Below are 21,011 nucleotides of genomic sequence, written 5' to 3'. Positions count from 1 at the left end.
TGGGAACATGGACCCTCCGGTGGCCTGGTCAGCCATCCGTCCCTCCCACTGGCTGGCCCTTCCTCTGCCCACTGCCTGCCCCGAGCACCCTGCCTGCACTGTGGCTGCTCGGCCACTCTCAGGCACGGCTCGTGGGCTCTGCCATCGTCGCCATGTCGGCTCTCTGGGAGGGGAGGGCGTCCACCTCAGCTGCCCACCACACACCTCCTGAAGGCCCTCTGGCCAGCCCAGGTCTGGGTGGTGTGTTCAGGGGCGCGTCTCACCGGGTTCTGGTGCTGTCCACGCCTCGCACTTGAAGAGCTCACTGGGGTCCGATGGCTGTCCGATCCCCGCCAGGTTGACGGCAGCGATTTTGAACTCATACAATGAGCCCTCCACCAAGCCCTCCACCTGCGCAGAGTTGCCTCAGTTACTACAGGAACTAGAGCCCTAGAAAAGAGCTCCCAGAACAAGACGTGGCAGTTACACGTCCCACTCCCTGGAAAGCAGAGCCCATCCTCATTTAGGCTACTTGCACCTAAAAAAGAGGAGGGTATTTTTCTCAGGAACAGAGAACTCAATAGAGAACATCTAGAGGTTGTGGCTGAACACAGCAAATATAAGCAGGGTCACATCAAACCTGGGTTTTGGCCACATGTATTATAACATGCATGTATCATGACCTGCTCCATATGAAGCACAGACCATAAAGATAAAACATCACAAAGCAGAATTTCCTGTAAGACAGAGAGTAGACTTTTCCCCAAAGCCCTTGTCTCCCAGCATATGTGGCCCCTGTGAGACGTCAATCCAAGAAGCTAATGACAGCTCCGGTCGCTCGTCCCATGCCCATGAGGAGCCAGAGGCTCGGGCAAGTGGACTGTGAAGCCCAGGGCTGCCTGGGGTTGCCTGGCTTTGCCTGTGGCCCTCCCTCAGTCCCCCTCTCTCCACGCTGCCAGATGCTAGAGCTCCAACAGGGACCGAGCTGGTCACCCACTGTTTGCAGATCCCTCAATTACTGCCTCTGTTCCTTTACTTCTTCTCAGAAAAAAAACAAATGTTGCCTAAGATCTTTCCAGATCCAAAACTCCATGGCCTCACGATGCTAGGATTTTTACACTCACTTATTTCCTTATCAAACCACCTAAGGTCATCAAGCTCTGGAACACTGAACAGAGAGTGCCAACATTCCCAGGCCAAAAGAAAAGGGAAACCCACCGTTAAGATCCTCTGCTGCACGGGAGAGGAGTTGACCTCATGCCAGTTCTTGTGGTGAGCTTCACGCTTGTCTATATAATAACCCAGGACGGCTGAGCCGCCGCTGAACTTGGGCATCTTCCAGCCCAGGGTCATGGTGTGGCCATCACAGTTCAGAAGTGTGATCCCATATGGGTGGGATGGGACGGCTGCAGGAAAGCACAGTGCACAAGTGACCCGCCTGGCACCGTGCCCTCATCTCACCCCATGGGTGTGGGGCACGGCTGGACCCATGCCCCTCCAGCTCTCTGCCTCTGACACTGGCCCTTTAAAGGTGATGAGTGGATGGGTAGACAGCTTCCCTCATGGACAGTGCTGCTCTTTCTAAATGCATCTACCAGTGTCTGCAGGATGCAAGGCACCGCACCGTCTCAATCTGGTCTGGACAGCGGACCACAGAAGGTTCCCTTCGTGGCCCACTAAGGGGAACTCAGAAGGAAGAGCGACCACGGGGCGTGGCCCCGGGGGACCAGCATTGATCCCCGTGCCTTTTGGCTTCCTGCAACCGTGGAGGCTTGGATGGATGCAGATGCTCATGAGAGCACATTTCCCACGTCGGGAAAGGGCCACCTCGTCCCAGGAAGTTGGCAAGCATCCAGCAGCTTCCCTGACTGAGCCGCCTGGAGCCGCCCAGTACTGAGGGCCAGCTGCTGACTGGGAGCAGTGGCCCACATCCCCTAGGGTGGGCCGAGAAGGCAGACAGGCGCTTGGACGTCCCTCCTGGGACAGCTGGGAAGGACCAGGAAAAACTGGGGCTAACTCCTCGCCCTGGAGCCCTGCACATGGCCAGATCTGACGCTCCTTGGAGACCCCAGCAGGGAAACCTGACCTTCCAAAAATGTTTGCAAATTTAATTGCAGACGAAAAACAATAAAACAGCCACAAGTGTCTCTCAGAAGTGAAAGGAAAATACTTGATTCAAAATGTGTGACAACTGTGTTTTGAAACACCGATGAATGTGACCAAAGATACGGTGTGTTGGATAGGAAAGATCCACAGCAGCCCTCACAGACACTGAGCTCACAGATCAGCCTCAGTTCAAAGGTTCAAAGGCAGCCTCAGCAACTTAGCAAGACCCTGGCTCAAAATAAAAAATAAAATGGGTTGAGGATGCAGCTCAGTGGTTGAGTGCCACTGGGTTCAGTCCCTGGAACCAAAAAAATTAATAAAATAATAGTTACAGGCCATTGGTGGTTCTGTTTCCACACACTTTGAAAAGAGACAGTCCTGCCCTGCGGCCTGCCTTTTAGTGTGAATGGGGGCCTTGGGCCTCAAGCTGGCCTGCAGTGGTGTCTGTTTCCACTGGGGATTTAGGGGCACCCCCTTGCTTCCCCCCACACTGGCATTTGCACACAGCAGCCAGCTGACCAGAGGCCTCAGCAGAAGGCCTGTGCTCCCCGGCCGGCCGCCACCCCTGCCCTCCGGTCCTCTGCAGTGCACCCTGAGAGCGTCTTCATGCAGAGCCCAGGCACCCCCGAGGACTCCCACAGGTTACGCACTCAGGGCCGCCTGGACCTTGATGACCTCCGACTCCTGGGAGTTCTCGCTCATGCCCACGGCGTTGACGGCTTTAACACGGAAGATGTACTGCTCGCCCGTGGTCAGACCGTGCACCACAAACCTGGGAAGACCAACAGGGTCACGGCACAGGCTCATCCAGGTCCTTCTCCTGCAGCAGGCTCATTCCCGGCTCTTCAGACAAAACGCTCCCTTGCACTAAGACCCAGCCAGCTTTCCTACAAGAGCACCTCACGGCCTTCGTTTTCAGCCTCCGTTAACCGATTCAACATCTGGCAGCTCAGCATCAGACACACCAGGAGCGACCAACCTCGCACCAGAGTCACCGATTCTGAGCCTCTGCCTTTACTTTTGATTTTCTGGGTCTTGTCCAAATCAAAGGCCTTTTGAAAATAAATATCCAGCTCCTGGCACTTGGGAACCACATGTATCTAGAACTGAAAGAGAAGCCACCAAACTGCAGACAGGACAGGCTGACAGTGCCTTGACCCTTGGCAGACAGTGTGTGCTCACCAGACCCGGCCCCACAGGGCTCTGTGCTCCTATCTGTACGGCGGGTGTGATGAGACCTGCTTGTGGTGGCCTTCTGAGATTTCAAGGGGGAACTACAAGAAAGCACGCAGCCTGCGTGTGGCGAGCATCCAGTGAACCCCAGCGATGGCTATCTCGCTATGTAGTGGACATTCATGTGAGAACACTGCTGATGCTCTTGTTCTGCTCGGTCTCTCTCCATTTGGGGCCAAGGACCCTTGGACCATCCAGCTTTGCTCTCCTCAATTCCTCCTGCCTTTGCTAACCACAGCTTTTTATAGCATGCTTTTTAAAAAGATTTTAAATTGAAAACTGCCACCCCATCATTACTAACCACCCACAGGGCAATTGTTTGGCTGCCTGTATTTTCCTACATAGAGGCCCACCAACCACGGGCCCCCCTTCACTCGGCCCGACCCGGGCGTAGTGAGTTCCAGGAGTCACGGTGCTAGCTTCGGCCCTGTGCTGCCTGCACAGACTGACATGGCAGCCCCACTTTCCCAGTCGGGGCTGAGTGAAGCAGGGCTGCCTGAGGTCTGCATGCACAGAAGCCGCAGCAGACCCCAGAAACATGCACCACTGCCTACGTGGGGTCATTGCACACTAGGGGTGTGAACCCAATTGTCCCACTGAACCCCATAAATTTGTACAACTACAATAATAACTGAAAAAATAGAGGCAAGTTCAAAATGTCAGTGTGGAAAAACAAAGTTCCCGGCACGTCCTAGTCTCCGTCTTAACCCTCCTGCTTCCTGCAAAGTCCTCCGTGGCAGTAAGAAGAGCTCAGACGGGGGCAGCCTGTCTGATGGACAGACATCAACTCCATGGAGAGCAGCTGGCACAGTGCCAGCTCACTGTGTGGGCAGAGCTTCAAGTTACCCACCCCTTTCTGTGACCAGCCTAACAGACGGTGTCTAGGGGTGTCCCAGCCGTCTGCCCTGCTCTGGAGCTGGGGTGTGTGTTCTACCTGCCCACCGAGGCAGGGTGTTGCTCGGGGGCAGCAGGTGGGGCACCTGTTGTATCCGATGGGCTTGTGGTTGCACGGCTCCCACTGGTTAGTCCCTGCCACGCAGCAGTCCACATAGTAGCCCAGCAGGGCCTCCTCGTGCTTCGGCCTGTCCCACTGCACCACGACGGATGTCTTGGTGTTCCGCGAAGCAAGGACTCGGCCAGGCGCAGAAGGGGCCACTGCAGGGAGACAGAGGGTCAGCACACAGGAGTTGAAGGGGCCACTGCAGGGGGACAGAGGGTCAGCACACAGGTGTTGCTGCAGAGAGCTGGGCTTTTCCCCAGGGAATGGGGAGCTGGTGGGAGCTGCAGGTGGAACGTGGACAAGGAGCAAGGGAGATGGGGTGGCAGGGTGCTCTCCCCACACCCCACACGACCCCCCAAAAGGAACTGTCATCACAAGTCCACAGATCGATCACGGGAAGGACAGATTCGCCTGCCTGGGCAAGTCACACCGTCTAAGCAAATAGGGTGCCTGGAGGAAGGGGAGCCAGGATCACATCAGTCTGACCCTCTGACCTTCTCCCCTGCCAGGCCCCCGTGGGCATGGCCACTAGCATTTCAGCCCTTGGTGTCAGCAACATCCCTAGAAGCAGTTAGCTCACCACCTCAGCCACACGCCCCCGTGTGCCACTTACTGCCACTTTCTGTGTGGCCAATCAGCCAGACAGGCTGGGCTGCTTCTGCAAGGTGGCGGGAGTGTCCAGCCTGTGGGTCTAGAAGCCTGAGTAACTGACCAGGGCATCCAAGACCTGGGGCAGCTGCGACCCCACTCCCCACACAGCCCCCCGCCTGGTTCATTTAGTATCTGCCTTCCCATGAAATGTGGCTTGAAGCAGGGAGGAGACACCTGGGCCAGAGTGGGAGTCCTAAGCCAGCTCTCGTGGGAGGCCCAGGGGGAGGGAGGCCTCCTGCTAGCTGCTGGGCTTCAGCGTGGACTTCGGGTCAAACGTCCCCAGGTTCACATTTGAAAGCTTCCAAGAGGGTCTTCCAAGCCACACAGTCAAGAGGCTGAACCATGCTGAGGGCTGGACCCTGGCCTGAACCCACTGTCAGCCCCTTTGCTGATTTCATGGAGACAAGACAGAACTTTGGAGGATGGTGGAGAACTGACCAGAACCTGCTGAGTTGAGCTGAGGATGCAGCTCAGTGGTTAAGTGCCACTGGGTTCAGTCCCTGCCCTGCTGGTAAAATGGGATCCCACACCAACGGGCCCTGTGGTGCACACGACACTAGGGACTTCTTCCACTGGTCTCCAAGGTCACCTTGCTGCTGGCCTGTCCCCTAGCCTGGCTGCTCACCATGACCACTTACCAATGGCATCCTGTGCTTGGATGGGGGGTGTTATTTCCGACGGATCGCTCAGGCCATGCTTGTTGGCTGACAGAACGCGGAACACATACGACTTCCCCTCTGCAAGGTCAAAGACCGCGTACCGAGGGGACCTCACGGCCGTCTGGGCATTGACACGCTGCCAGCTGCCACTCCCAACCACAGACTGCAGAGGGAGGGAAGGGCAGAATTAAACCAGAGACCCCGGGAGGGCAAAGGAACACAGCATCCAGCTGCCACACCATGGCATCCCGCACGGAGGACCACAGATGTGCCCGTCCTGCACCGTGGACGGTAAGACACCCCTGTCCTGCACAGAGGACATTGGGAGCCTCTGTCCCACACAGGGGACAACAGGACTCGTTTGCTAATTATATGAAAGGGATGCCAATTTGGAGAAGTGGGTAAGAAATTGCCCAGGTTGGAAATTTTATTAATAAACATGATTCTGTTAAAGTGAAGGAATTTTAGGAGCATAAAGGAATCAATACGCAGGTTGCAATTTCCATAAAACGGAAGGGCCTATATATAATTAAAGGTTCATTAGGAGAATATTCACGGAACCCCACTGTCGCTTGGTGGCTCACACTGCAGTTAAGGTTCTCACCCTGAGGCAGCTGCCTAGAGGGTGCTGGTGTGATGGGCCTGTGACCCGAGCTGCGAGCGCAGCCAGGTGTGGGTGTACGAAGAGCCTGTGGCCACCTGCATGGTGGTGTGGCGGTCTCTAGCCGATGACAGGGTCCTGCCATCTTGTGTAGCACAAGAGGCCTGTGTGTGACGTGCCACACATAAAAGGCTGTGAGGCAGGCTGCCCACGCCCCTCGGGGTGACACCACTGTTTCACCTCTTGGAACCATGGTGAGTCGGACTTCACCAGGGCTCCCGAGTCTCCACGTTTCTGTACTGCATAGGTAATGTGTCTCCTGGGTCACGGCTTCCAAATCTCTATTAAATGACCCGAGATTTTTCCCTCCAGAGGGAGACTGCCTTCTGAAGGTGGGTGCCCGGGACGGGGTGCCTGTGGGCCTGCTGAAGCCTGCAGGAAGAGCAGGTGTTCGGGGAGCAGCCACAGCCCTGGGAGAGACATTCACCTGGAAAGGGGAAATCGCCTCTCGGTTTGGCAGAAGCAAAAGTCATTTTCTGAAATCTTGCCGTCCTGGGGATGGAACCGGGGCATGCTCTACCACTTACTCATCTCCAGTCCTTTTTTATTTTGAGTCAGGGTCTCCCTAAATCGCACAGGTGTCCTTGAACCTGCAATCTGCCTGCCTCAGCCTTCGAGTCCCTGGGATCCCAGGTGTGCACTGCCACAGCTTTTAGGAAGGTTTTGTGGAGCCAGCTGCTGAGGGAGGGCCCCCTGAGGCCCTGAGGACTGCACCCTGGCTCTAGCCGGATGGCGGAGGGAGGCACGTCTGCTGTCGGAGGAGGTGAACGCGGGGAGGCAGGAGCCTGGGAGCTCCCACCCATCACTCCTGGTCTGCACGTCCTGGCCTCTGCCAGTAAGAACCAAGGCCCGACTCCATGGCCCAAAGGTGGACCCTCCTCCTAAAATGTGTCCGCAGGTTCTTGGTACAGCACGGGCAGAAGGAGAGCAGGGTCGTGTGGGGAGGAGGTGCCTCCACCAGGGATAGGCCGCGAGTGGGTGCCCTGTGTGCTTCTGTGGTGCCCACAGCACCTGCTCACGCAGAGTAAGTAGCACTGCCCGGGCGGCTGGCATGCTGGCCAGTGGGGGCCGGGTGTCGCCAGGCACCGTCTGATACTTCGCTCCTCTCCATCCGCCTCCTCACGGAGCTGTGTGGTGTGCCACATGCAGAGTTACGCCCACACTGCTTGTGCACACCATGCACTGAGCTCTACGTTGAGCAAATCACAAAACCTTAGCTGCAGGGTTTGTAGGACTTTACAGTGTTGTTCAACCATAGCCCACAACCCAACAGTGAGTCTCCAGATCAGTCGAGTGCCGCAGCCTGCATTGCCAATGCAACAGAAGAGGCTGATTGAGAAGGCATACTGCATTCAGGGCACCTGTGCATGTGTACCACGGCCCCCGTGTGTGGGCATCCCGGGCTGCAGTGCACTCTGCCTTCTCTAAGTGTGTCCCCGTCATCAACGCCTCAGGCACTGGCCTGATCCTTAGCCTAAGCCTGCTCCACCAGGTGATTCCCTCTAAAGACCACCACCCAGTGGGCACAGGCTGGTGCACAGGCCTGAGCAGAGCCATCTGCATTTCTCAGGACCTGTAGCACTGGGGGCTGGAGGAAGTCTGCAGATCCCTCGGGCTCAGCTGGGCACGGAAACCAGAGAGGAGAGCCGCAGCTCTGCTTGCACTGGGTGGCAAAGCCCAGGTAGGACCCCTTCCCCTGGAGCCAGGTCCCACTCCAAGACACTCCGCACAGTCACAACTCTGCCCCCCCATTATTCTAACTGTGAGTGTCCGCGGAGACCAGGGGGACCCAGCCCTTCTGTCAAGCACAGCAAAGGGACAGCATGAGGTGTGCTGGCCGGGCTCTGAAGAGATTACCTTCTCAATGAAATACATTAAGGGCTCCTTGCCCCGGGGAGTGGGCGGGTCCCAGCTGAGGACCACGTAAGTTCTGCTGATCTCAGAGGCGTGCACATTGGAGGGAGGGCCTGGGATCTGAACGTCACCTGCAGGAGAAAGGAACTGCATGAACCGTGTGAACACCAACCCGGGCTCCCTGGGCATAGCCCGGTGGTGCAGCCTGGGCCCTGCTGCTGTCACAGAGCCATCGGGAAGGCCAGCATCCCAGGGCTACGGTTTCAGAGCCGGAGCATGAGGCACCTCAGAGATAGTCCAGCTGCTTTTCTCTCTGATTTACAGGAGTGTCATCCGAGAGCTGGAAGGGGAAGGATTTGCGAGAAAGGAATCAGTGTTTTCCCAGCACGAGTTCCCACCCCACTGGGAATGTGTGCAGGAAGGCCGCCACCTGCGTCTGCCCGGGCAGCTGTGGACACCGTGCTGGAGCTAACAACCCTCCCCGATGCTGTCCTCCCCTGTGCCCTCCAAGCACTCGACTCACAAGTCAGCTCCTGACACACCCGCTCCTCCCCTCACCCACAGGGTCTGTGCACATCCGCAAGGACCCTGAGCTACGCCTGTGTGCTTGAGCTTCTGCAGGGACATTAACAAGCAGATGACCAGGACAGAGTATTTGCAACCAGAGACATCCGGCACGCCTCCCTTCTGATCTCATCTTTTTAAAAACGAGGTGAGGTGTTGGAGATCTATACTGGAATTTATAAGAGATTCTTGAGGGGTGGAGGCTTTGCAGACTTGTGGCCCCTTTAATTGTGAAATAGAATCCTGTGAGCTTCCAATTAGATTAGCACATGATTAGAATGGCTGAACTGTCCCCAGGACCTCTCTGTGCCCTTCACAATATCCAATTGCTCCCCTGGGGCCCAGCTGCCACCTGGAAACAGCACAAAACAAGGTTGGGTTTCATTTATGAGCACAGTGCACTGTAGCCGGAGCGCAGGTCTGATGTAGGGTCATTCTGCTGAGTGGGTTGAATTTCACAGAGGAGTCAGCGTGTCCCAGGAGAGTGCAGCAGCAGAGGCAGGGGAGTGGAGTGGGGGACCCTGGCTGGCCTCCCTACACCCACACATGTCCACACTCAGAGATCCCAGCTAGGGGGGAGACACGGGAACCCCACGCTGAGCTCCCAAAGATGAATCTTGGAAATTTTAGTAGCTCCCAAGAAGAGAGGGAAGACAAAGCTGACCAGCAGGTGTGGGGGCAGAGGCAGAGGCAGAGAAAGTGGAATGAGAAATGCCTTGTCTGACTCCAAGGCAAGGAAAAAGAACCGGGTCCTGGTGAGAGGAGGCCCCCGCGGGGTGAGACTCCTGAGTCAGGAAGACGTTCTCTGTCACCCAGGAGGCAAAAGCACATGCCTCCCAGCAGCTAGTCAGTGACGCTGCCCTTGGCCTCTGCTTCCTATCAGAAGGCCTCCCTGGAGCCCCGTCCAGCGCACCAGGGCAGTACAGGAGACAGTGGGAGAAGACATAGATTGCTTAGCTCCTCCCACACGCTGGGATTGTGCTTTCAGGAGAAAGTGGTTTTGCGAACTAAAAAAAAAAAAAAATTATGTATACACATACATATATAAACACTTATTTACACACATACATACGTACCCCTATGTGTGCATTACTACACGTGTGTGCATACGCACTGCATACATTATACGTGTGTGTATGAGTACAGGTTTCATGCAGGTGCTGCTTAGAAAAGCCTCCACAGCCATCATTTAGACATGGAGCAAGATTACAGTGGATTTCAGACAGGAGTCAGCGTGTTCAACGTCAGAATGCAGAAATGGAGCCCGGATCTTTCCAGAGCCCACCACCATCATAGCTGAACTGAACTCCAAGCCTGGGTCTTCGGAGTCCAAATCCCAAGTTTTGTTCCATCAACCTGAGCACACCATGACCACCCAGGAGACATTTCTCAGCCACAGAAACCTGAGGTTGAGCTGCAATCTGTAGAACCCAGAATTCAAGAGGGCGCCCAGCCAGGAAGGCCCACGGCAGAACCCAGAGTGAACTGCTGCCAGGCACCTGAGCTTCACACAGCCCAGTCCAGGGCAGTTCACTGGACGCTTGGAAGCCCATTAGTAGAACACAGACAATCTCACTTCCTTCTGCAGGAGCCAGGCCTGGCCTTCCCAAAGGGTAGATGAAGACATACTGGACAAGGTGGACGATATCAAGGAAGGAGCGTTCATTCTAACCTCGGGCCTGAAGGAGATACTGACCCACTGAGACCAAAACGATCAGGGAGCAGCCCACAGCAGCCAGGCAGCCCTTCTCCGCGAACAGAGGGACCTCACTAAAGGCAATGGCTACAGCCATGTTTTAAAATCAGCTTATGTGAAGGAAAGACAGAGTAGAAAAAGGAGCTCCCAGGCAGCAAATGCTCGGCCCAGGTGAGTTGCTTAGAAACACTGCAGAGCTTCCTCCTCGCTGAGGACCTTTTAGTTAGGAGAGGTCCCCTTGTTTAGATGACCACGGGGAGCAGACAAGTGTTAGGTGACCACGGGAGCAGACAAGTGCTAGGTGACCACGGGAGCACACAAGGGTTCCAGGTCCCATGGCCAAGCCAGAGCCTTCCACCTGGCTGGCTTCAGACCATGGCAGCCGCCTGTTCCCCGTCCTGGGCTGGCAAAGCCCCTTCCCTGTCAATGTCCCAGGAGGTCATCCCTCATCTAAGGGTCCTGGCCTCTGCCTCCATGGCCAGCTGTGTAAACAGAGCCTTGGAAATGTCCCCAGGGCATGGACAAAGCTGCACCCCACCCAGGAGTTGGCCGAGGAGGAGGGCAGCCCAGGACCTGCCCACCCACTGCACAGGAGAAGCTGTCCTGAAGCTTTGCTCCAGGCACTCGGGCCTCTGAGGGCTGGCCCCGCCTTGCAACCAGCACTTGGCGTCCACAGGTAAGAGTTGCTCCACCAAGAGGCATAGCTAGAAAGGTCCCTGCCCCCAAGACTTGTCCGACTGTGTCACTTCCTGGCTGCACTGCTCACCACAAGGACCTTATGCAGAGAGGATCTCATCAATGAGTGACGTGTGTGAAGCCAGTCACACCTGCTCCCTGTGTTGGGTTGTCTGAATCCCTAGGTGTCGCCCTTGTGGGCAGACTGCATCTCTCCCCTGACCCCGTCTCCCCTGAGGTGGAACTGCCCTTCTTGGGCACACCAGAACCCCTTGTCCTGCAGGGCTGGCCTGCGGCAAGGAAATCTCCCCAGTGTAGCCCGGAGTGGTTTCTCCACCGTGCAAGCCTCTATGTTCTAACCACCAAAGCAAGGTAGAGCGTGACTGTGCACTGGGCGCGCTGCTGGCTGGGGGAAGGAGACTGGGAGTCGGGAGTCAGCCTGCGCAGGACACTGCCTTCTGTTCCTACGTATGGAGCACCCCTGCTGCTGTCTAAGGCCCTGGAGCGGAGGTGTCCCAGGGCTCGGTGCTGCCTCGGCCCCTGTGCACAGCCCTCGAGGGCATTCCTCAGCACCTGACTTCCCTGTGGGCAGCCGAGACACACCTTCACCCTGGGCCCTAGAAAGGAATCTTTCCCGGGCATAAGAAACAAAGCAGGCACACTGTGGAGGCTGCACACGTCAAACACGGAAGCAGATCAGCAAAACCCAGATGTGCGGCGGTCTCAGGGAAGAAGCTCTTCCAGCACTGCCCTGTGGGAGTTGATAAAGAAGAGGTAAGAAGTACCTCTCTGGGCCAGTGGCTCCAGGTTGATCCGGAATCTCACCTCCTGTACTCTGTGATGTGATCACTGACACTGGAATCTCCTTAGCTACTCTTTCTAGCTGCCTCTCAGAAGGATATCAGTGAGAAGTGTTCACAATATTAAGTATAAGGAAAGACAGGAACTTTCCAACTGAACATCATTCCGCAGAAAAGACTCAGTCCATTTGAGTTTAAATGTTAGAAGTGAAATTTTTGCTTTAAAAAATAGGTAAATAAAACACCTCTATTAACAGAGTTCTAAGACAGCACCCAGTTCTAAGACTGACCCAGGCCCGTGCCATCGAATCTCAGGCTCAGTTTGCTCTCCCTTCGTGGTCCCCAGAAGCATGCTCTGAGAGCCCAGCTGGACAGGCCACCGCAGCCCTCACCTCTTGCCTGTTTTAACATCTGTGGTTCTTAAGCCCGCAGACTCAACCTGCAGTTTCCTTCCCACTTGGAGAGATTGTGCCCATCGTGCGAACGTCTTGACCTCCATGTCTCTAAGCAGCATCCTAAACCACGGAGCAGGCACAGCCGAAACCAAGTGCCCCGGAGCTGCTCACCTTCAAGGTCGTCCTTGTAGATCACGATCTCTTTCTCCCCCTCCAGGTGAATTGCTGCAGAGAGAAACGGTGATGCTGAGCTGGCACCCAAGGGTGCCTACAAGAGTTGGCAGCCCTGATGCAGAGCAAGGTTCCAGCCACTCTGCATCTGCCTGCAACACAGCCAGTCCCCGGGAAGAGGCGGAGACGGTGTTCTGGAAGGTTCCTGGCCATTTTAGCACCTCTCAGCTCCTCACAGTGGACCCAAAGACCCTGGCAGGTAAGGAAAGTACCCTGGGCCACAGTTAAGGGTCCCATGCCGTTAAGGAGAGGAACCTGTATCACGTGAAGCGAAGACTCAGATTCAGGGCAGTTGGCTTCAAGGCCCCGCGCCCCATTATGTGCTGTGATATGTCATCTGTGGACTGAGAAGGGATTCCAGGGCAGAGCTCCATGACAGGAAGCACTGGTTGGAAAGGGCAGATGTCAGCCTGGCCGCCCGCATTCTGCAGGACCCTGACAGAGTCATGGGGACGGGAGTACATCCCGGAAGGTTCGGCTCTTAGCGGCATTCCTGAGGCTCACACATGGAGGGTCCAAGGGAAAGGAAAAATCACCCAGGCGTCCTTTCACTTAAATGTCCCCAGCCTACCTTGTAACCTTCTGAGGTCAGCAGGATCAAGGGCAGCCACAGCGTCGGAGACCCGGGAAGGTCTGCTGATGCCGGCGCTGTTGACGGCCCTCACGCGGAACACGTAAGACCGTCCTTCGAAAAGCCCCGTCACGGGGTACTTGCAGATCTTCACTGGGGCGTCGTTGCACTGAATCCAGTTGTCAGTTCCCACTTCACATCTTCCAATAAAAACAGGGGGAAAGTAGAAAACAACAGTCACAGACAACTACCAGATATTCACAGGCGAATCCTCACATTTCAGTTGTTCCTGGAGATTCCCACAGGGCAAAATCCATGCCGTGAAAATACGGATTTCCACAAACAGAAGAACAACAAACTGGAAGACAGCGCTACTCAGGAAATGCAATATCTTTCTCTACCTCTTTATAAATACCTCCTACAGCAGATAGGTATCGTATCCAGATAGACAGAAGATAGAAAAGTTACCGAGTCTTCATACTTTACAGCTTCAGATCGTCCTGCCTTCCAACACATTTGGATACAATAGCCGCAGGCAGTTATCGCAGCTCTAACCTCCAGAGTTCTTTCCCCAATTTGTGTGCCAAAGCAGCCCCTTTCCCTCAGTGCCCCCACATGCGCCTTCTCCAGCTGAGCCAGGGGACAGATTCTCCTAGGACGCTGACTGCAGTACACTGAATAACGTTAAGATGTCTCTGTCCAGAAATACCTGGAAATAAGTTCTGACGGGAGCCTGGAAGGCAGGAAAGATCAGCCCCTACTTCTCAGTGGCCAAGAAATCTAAGCGTAAAAGCTTCGTGTTACATGCCCCCGAGAACGCCAGCCTGAAGGCGCATTCATGTCAGGAGAAACCCACTCCCTTCCCCGCTGCCAGGTCAGACAGAGGTTCTCAATCCATGCACCCGGCCTGTGCCAGCCAGAGTCCTGCACGGTCAGCCCTGGGGTCTGCGGAGACTGACTCAGCACACAGCCGGTCCATGGTGGAGGCCGCGGAAGGACGTGCCTTCTGTGGCTCTGGATAGGTGTCAGTGGGGAGGAGCGAGGATTGTTGACTGAAAGGTGCGTGGAGGGATGTGACGGCACGGTGGACACACAGGCGTCCCAGGGGTGGCAGGCCTGTTGATTGAGGGAAGCCCTGAACACGGCACTCTTCAGGCCCGCTGCCTGCTCCCAGGTCTCTGGATGGCGGATGCCTAGCTAAACAGGGGCTCCACTGGGCTGGAGAAGAGAAGCCCATCTGCCTAAGCCAAAAAGTCACACCAACTGATTCCTTTCCCGAAAAACCACCAACCTTACTGTCATATCCATAGCATCTTGAATCCCTGCCAGAACCCCCTCGTAACCCAGAGTTTGCCCCTTCTGCCCCCTTCTAAATTCACTTTCTGTAATAGCCATCTCTTCCCATGGCTGAAGCGTCTGACCAAGGACTCCACATCTAACAAACGCACTGGGCCAGCTCAGTGCTCCTCCCAGGCTCTGAGGATTAAGCCAATAAAGGAAAATCAAAGAGCTAAACCCAGGGGATCTGACGGTGGCCTAAATTTAAGTTATTAATACAAAGACAAATCCAGTATTTATCCTTTGAGCTAAACCTGGAAAGCAGAGAGACCTTCTTACTCAATAGAACAAGAGACCAGAGCTGTGGGGACTGTGACCTGGCGTGGCTCCTGCCACACTGACACTCAGGGTGGGGGCCGAGCATCGCCTGCCACATGGGCGCCCCTTCTGCTCTAGGCCCAGGGGGACACTCAGCACATGGGCTGCCGGGGTGGAGCCTGCCCGGATTTGTTACTGGGTGCCACCAGCCAACAAGGCTCCAATATCAACACAAAGTAGCCTCGGGCTTACCCTGGGCTCAGACCAGGAGGCGATATTTCCCAACCACTTAGTCAAGAGCGTGAGACACCCAAGGAGTGATGCTCCCGAGCCAGTCGGGAAGAGCAACAGAGGCTGGCATCTGTAAATGTGCCCGAAGGTGCTGTCTGTGCTGATGTTAATTTCAGGAGCTTCCGCCACAGGAGGAAAGCCGAGCCCACTCACCGGTCAATGAAGTAGCCGAGGACGGGGCTCTCGGTGGTGGTGTTGGGTGGCTTCCACGTGACGATGACATAGTCTCGGTTTGCATCATGACACTGCAAGTCCATGGGTGCTCCTGGAGCCCCTGTGACCAGCGGGTCAGCGTCTGAGTGGGAAGACATGCTCACTGTCACTTAAAGTGAGGCTCACTGCAAGCCTGGTCCTGCTCCTGCAAACTCAGATCTGCCTGCTGGGCTAGACCACCGCCATGTCCGCCTGGCTCTCTCAGACCCGTCCACCCTCTGGACACACCTAGGAGTCGTTTTAAAACTCGGAACACCGAGCCCTCTGCACGACTCTCAAGTGTGTGGCTTTTTAGTTGGATCTGAGATTCAGGTCCACCTTTTCTTCGTTCATGTGGTCACGTGATGGCACGGTGTCAAAGATGGATGGGTCGGCACTTTAATGCCTGAGAAATATTGCCTTAGACACGTGCGTATTTCAAAATCCCTAAAATTGGGAGGGATTTTTTTTCCTGGAAGTCGTAAGCAAAAGTTTGGGTCACTACTCGACCTGTTCTTTTACAGAGTCATGAAGCCGTAATGCAGTCAGGTTGTGTGTTCAGGTCTTAACTCTGGCCGTGCGGAGGGAGCAGCGGTGTCTGCAGCTCACACTCTGAGCATCTCGTCTCCTTGTCCAGAGGTGGGCTTAAGGCAGGCCTGGCTGGAGCACGTGCAGCAGTGTAAGCGCACGGCTTCCCACACAGTCTCCCCAGCACCTGAAGAGCTGGGGCTTCTGGACATGAGCCCATGCTTTCCCTCACATTTGTCCCCACAAGTCACCAGCGGGTGAAGTGCCCATGTGGGCACGGTCCCCTCCTGCGGGATAAGCAAGGCAGTCCCAGCCGGGTCGCATCATCACACTGTAAAGGGGTGAAATATCTATCCAGAAGAAGGCAAGAGAATGAAGGTACACTTAATGCCATCCTAATAAAGCCTGCCAGACCTGGAAGGGTCCGAGGTCGCCGCCTGGCCAACTCTCAGGGTCTGGGGGACGTGTGGAAGGTGAGGTCCGTGTCCTGGTGTTGAGCTCTTCTCTAATGAAGGAGCCTTCCCTAAACACTGGCCCAAAGGTGGCCACGTGGACAAACGGCACACTGACTGCATCTCAGGTCCCCACACCTGGGCCGCAGCCCTGCTCCTGTGCCGTGACGATGACGTCACGTGATGAACCCTGAGCCCAGATAAGGCCTGCCCATCAGGATGGATCACCGGACAGTCGGACCAGGGCAGCAGCCAACCAGCTACCACGGGCAGCATCCACTGTGTCTCTCAGGAGCCTGCAGAGGGCAAGGGGGTGGTGCAGGGGAGGCCACGGCAGACGCTGAGGAAGGACACAGCCCCTTCCCAGGTCAGAGCCCGTGGCTTCACAGAGGGAACCGTCTCCAGCTGCAGCACGATTAAGGCTGGTCCCGGTGCCTCGAGCCTCGAGGAGTGTGATCTGTCCTGCGCACACTTTACGCCCGTGTTATGATGCCACGTACTACGTGTGTGAGTGCTGTTACCCGACACGCTCCCGTCACACCTTGTGTCATAAATGTGTGGGGGTAACACATGTGTATTGCCGATACTGAGCCTGGCACATCCTGAATCTTGTTTTTCTTTCCACAAACAGGATTCAGAGCCCTGCCCTGACCCACCATGGGACCCTGCCTGACCCAGAGCTTCGGAAATTCCTGGTCATTGTGCTGGGATGTCCCAGACACGGGTCCAGCTGAGGTTGAGCCATGGGAACTGCAGTGCTGCCTTGTCCCCGTCTCTGTGAGCTGGCAGGGACGGGGGGGGGGGGGGGGGGGTCCTGACTGGCTTCCCCAGGCTGGACACGTCTCTCGCTCCAAACTAACTCCGAGGGCCCCTCCACCCTGGTGAAGGTGGGGATGGGTGGGAGGCCACGCCACATCTCTTCTGACTTATGTGGCCTCCTCTCTCAGGGCAGCTGACCAGCGGGCCCGGGCAGTGCCTGCCTTGTGTCAGGGAGGTCTGCAAGGACAGCGGCCTCCTCGCCCCTCCTGCACCCCTGCTCGGACCCTCTCGCTGTGGGCCCGCCTTCTCTGCAGGCTCAGGCCGTGCCCCAGCCTCACCTCTGACAAACAGGAAGGCGCTGTGGTCACTGACTCCGCCTCGGGACACAATTCTCAGGGTGTACAGGCCCTCGTCGTCCTTGTTCAGGTGGCTGAAGGACAGCGACGCCTGGCCTTCTCCAAAGAACATCTTGGTCCACTTTGACTCTTTCAGCAGCACATCTGAAAGAGCATCCAGTTCAGGTTGGCTCCGAAGCCCCCCAGCGACGCACAGGAGCACCAAGTGGCTGCTGGAGACATCTCCCAGAGGCAGGACAGTCCAGTCACACGCACAGCACATGCGCAGAGAAGCGCAGTGGGAAGAGCTGCCGGGGGAGCAGAGGCCCCCACAGCCGAGCCCTGAGCGCGCCCTCTCCGGCCAGGCTCCCTGTGGGTCCCGCTTCTCAGCACACAGCCTGCTCCCGCCCGCATCCTCCGGCACCCAGCAGGTACTCAGGAGCGCCTACTGATGGTGCTCCCGTGGACAGGAGCCCACCCCAGGGCTGGCCTTGGGAGGGTCCTCACCACTGTGGCTGGGAAGGGACAAGATGCCAACCAACCCTCGCATCAAAAGGCAGTGACCAGGCTGCTGGGCTCAGGGGTAGAGCCGGCCTGGCGTGAGTGAGCGCTGGGCTCGATTCTCAGTACCACATATAAATAAGTAAACTGAAGACCCATCAACACTAAAGAATGTTTTAACAGAAAGGCAAGGATGTGAAAATGCCGATTGTAGAAGAGGAGATGCAGATGGCAGGTCAGCTAATGGGGAAATGCTCAGGACTGGGACTTAGGGAAACAAAGGAAAAAATGAGAAATGTTTCACACCCACAGAACTCGACCCAGAAGGGCAGCATCGGCCATGAAAGGAGCAGAAGGTGCTTTCTTGTGGTGCGGAAAGGAGGCGCGCGTCCAGAACCCTAACACGGGTGCAGATGACAGCACCAAACACAGACCTCAGGCTTTGTTCCAAGGAAAGAAAAAGGGGGTGCGGTGAGCATTTTGTCCCTCAAAGACGCACGACAGGAAAGCCACAAACCAGCTCAGATGTGCACACGGGCGAGGAGGCAAGCACCCACAGGGCGCCCCGTCGCCCACAGCAGGAGACTTCTCCGAGAGCAGTGTCCCCTCTCAAGGAGTCCACAGGGACAGGACCACGTCATGCAGCCAACCGATCCCGGTCAGCTTGGGGTGGGGAAACTACCATGTGGGGGATGATGGCTTGCAATACACATATATTGTGTCTTTCACAAGAAAAGGAGCTCTTTACATTTTTAATTTTAAAACGGATCGTATCAATCTTGAACGAGAGCTCAGCAATGCCCTGACCCAGAGTGAAGAGAGTCTGACCTCTGCTTCCCGGTGCCTGAGAGGCCAAAGCCTCTGAATGACCACAGCAGATATGTAGTGGAAACGGACACGCTGGGCTGTTCTCTCCACCCTTACTTTCCTGTTGGCTGATTTAGGAATTAGTATAGCGGCTGACACACGGCAGATAAAATACGATACGGTGGGAGGCACTGTGATAAAACTCCACCCTGTGTCACCGAGTGGCTCACACCTACCCACACAACCAGGGGACAGCAACCACAATCAAAGACAGAGCAACATGCACAGGAGGTGAGCTTGGGGCCGCAGTGACACGCACCCCACAGTCAAGGGACGCGTGTCCAGAGAGCCTGGCTCCAGCCCTGAGAGCACATCACCCTTCACAGAGGGACACAAGGGGAGAGACGCGCAGTCTACTGCGGCAGAGCCCTCCATCTTGGCCATGCCAGCACAGGCCTTCCTGAGGTGGTGTGCACCGAACCAGACCTGGTCGGCGAGAGGCGCTCCTCCCGTGAGTTCTCTCCTCGCCTTCACGGGGTGCTGCCCTTGCATGGCTTCTGGCATGAGCATCCTCACAGGTCCATCTTGGCAACCCTTGACCTCCCAGGCATCAGGTGGTATGCCCTCCCGCCCACGCGACCTCCCCTGGGGACCAACGGGGCCACTCTGCATCACCCGCCTCTCCCTGCCCCAGCATATCTCTCTCAGGCCCCAGGAGAACGAGACCGTGTCCCCCAGGCTGCTCCCTGCCTGGAAAGCTCTGCTGACCTTCACAGCAGCGCCCTGGCTTCGTCCCGTCCTCCTGCCACCTCCCCTCCCTGACTGGCTCCCCAGCCCTCTGTTCACAGCTCAGCCCCACAGCAGGGGCCCTGTCTGGTCTGCCCTCTCCTGTCCCCACACGCAGGGCAACAGCCGTCAGCCAGGCCTGTGCATTCCACTTGCCGCTAGAGTTGGGGCTCAGGGTGGAGCTGGCGGCCAGGAAGACACTGTGGGACCAGAGCGCAGACAGGGCATGTGAGCCCCGCAGCTGGCCACACCCCGGCCTGCGTGCAGAGCACCCTCGGCCGCCCTGGACTGCCTCGCCTAGCCTGGGGCAGACCTGGAGGATGCGGCAATTGAGTGGCATTGCCTGACAGTCACCGGGAGGGCCACCAAAGTGCTAGACCTAGCAGGAAGGGGTGTCCGTGCTCCAGAGAACCCAGGCCGCCTGGCCGCAGCCCAGGAGGGCCCTACCAAGCCCAGAATCCCACTGTCTAAGCAGGGTTCCCTCTAAGGCCATGAGCAGTGTGTCCAACAGATGACAGGCCAGAAAGCACCAGCAGAGAACCAGCCTTGATACGGATTTCTGAACTAAGACCAGATTTAGGACATCAATGTTTATAGCAGCTCAATTCACAATAACGGAGCTATGGCCCCCACCTAGGTGAATAGATGAATGGACAAAGAACATGTGGCTCATAGACACAATGGAATATTACTCAGCCATAAAGATGAATGAACTTATGGCATTTGCCAGTAAATGGATGGAACTAGAAACTATCATGCTAATGAAATAAGCCAATCCAAAAAAAACAAAGGCCAAATTGGGGTGGGGAAAGTGTTGGTTCATGGATTGGACAGGGGGGTGTGGAGGGAAGGAAGGAGGTTGTGAATGGGAAACACAGTAGAATGAACTGGACATAACTTTCCTATGTTTATATATGAAGACCTGAGTGGTGTAACTCCACATCCTACAACCACAAGAACGGGAAGCCGTGCTCCATGTATGCATGGTATGTCAAAACATTCTAGTATCGTGTACAACTAAAAAGAGCAAATAAATAAATGGGGGAGGGAAAAGGGCTGGCTTAGGGACTGACCTGGGTCCGCCCAAAACTCAAGGTGAGATCCTACCCCAGGTGGTGGTGTTTGGGGGAGGCCTTTGGGTCAGTAGGCTGCTGAGGCCGTGCAGTGGGGGCCTGTGACAGTGACCAAGAGCCAGAGCCCCCAGGAGGGCTTGGCGGGAAGGCACCCTCTAGTCAGGGCAGGGCCTGCCAGACACTGAGCGTGTGGGCAGGGTCGTGCCCAGCCTGCAGCACGGCCTGAAGCGGGCTCCCAGGCCCCCGGGGCTCCTCCCCCAGGGGCAGGGGGAAGGCTGACCCACGCCAACGTCGAGGACCTTGCTGCCCAGCACTCTCAGCGCGGGCGGGCGGCCAGACACTCACCGTCCCTGTACCACTCGGCCCGTGGCTGCACCCTCTTCAGGTCTGGGGTCACCAGCAGGGTGCACTTGAGCGTGAGCGTCTCACCCTCTCTTCGGAAGGTAACTCCAAATTTCTCCAAGAACTGAACATCGAAGTGTGTGTACGGGATCACCGAGGACAGGGGCACTGCAGGAGCAAGTGGGACAGTCAGTACCGAGGTGGCCTCTGCCCAGAGGGCCCTGACCACAGCAGAGGGCCCCACCTCAAACTGCGCCCCCCTCGGGAGCCCTGC

General features: G+C 56.4%; 1 protein-coding gene across 10 annotated transcripts in view; it reads right to left on the bottom strand.

Moving 5' to 3' along the window:
• The window catches only part of Myom2 (myomesin 2), an 83,459-nt gene that overhangs the window by 26,569 nt on the left and 35,879 nt on the right, over positions 1-21,011 (bottom strand). For all 10 annotated transcript variants that reach the window (XM_078030726.1, XM_078030728.1, XM_078030727.1 and 7 more), the window contains 11 exons: positions 20,741-20,905; positions 17,232-17,393; positions 15,116-15,257; positions 13,076-13,275; positions 12,445-12,498; positions 8,147-8,274; positions 5,608-5,791; positions 4,299-4,473; positions 2,736-2,857; positions 1,198-1,385; positions 264-390 (listed from right to left, as the gene is read on the bottom strand). In XM_078030726.1, the coding sequence (XP_077886852.1) occupies positions 264-390; positions 1,198-1,385; positions 2,736-2,857; positions 4,299-4,473; positions 5,608-5,791; positions 8,147-8,274; positions 12,445-12,498; positions 13,076-13,275; positions 15,116-15,257; positions 17,232-17,393; positions 20,741-20,905 (1,647 nt within the window). The remainder of the gene's footprint in view (positions 1-263; positions 391-1,197; positions 1,386-2,735; positions 2,858-4,298; positions 4,474-5,607; positions 5,792-8,146; positions 8,275-12,444; positions 12,499-13,075; positions 13,276-15,115; positions 15,258-17,231; positions 17,394-20,740; positions 20,906-21,011) is intronic.

Source organism: Ictidomys tridecemlineatus, chromosome 14, assembly GCF_052094955.1.
Source record: "Ictidomys tridecemlineatus isolate mIctTri1 chromosome 14, mIctTri1.hap1, whole genome shotgun sequence".
Lineage (NCBI taxonomy): Eukaryota > Metazoa > Chordata > Mammalia > Rodentia > Sciuridae > Ictidomys > Ictidomys tridecemlineatus.
This window is presented reverse-complemented; position numbering and strand designations above follow the sequence as displayed.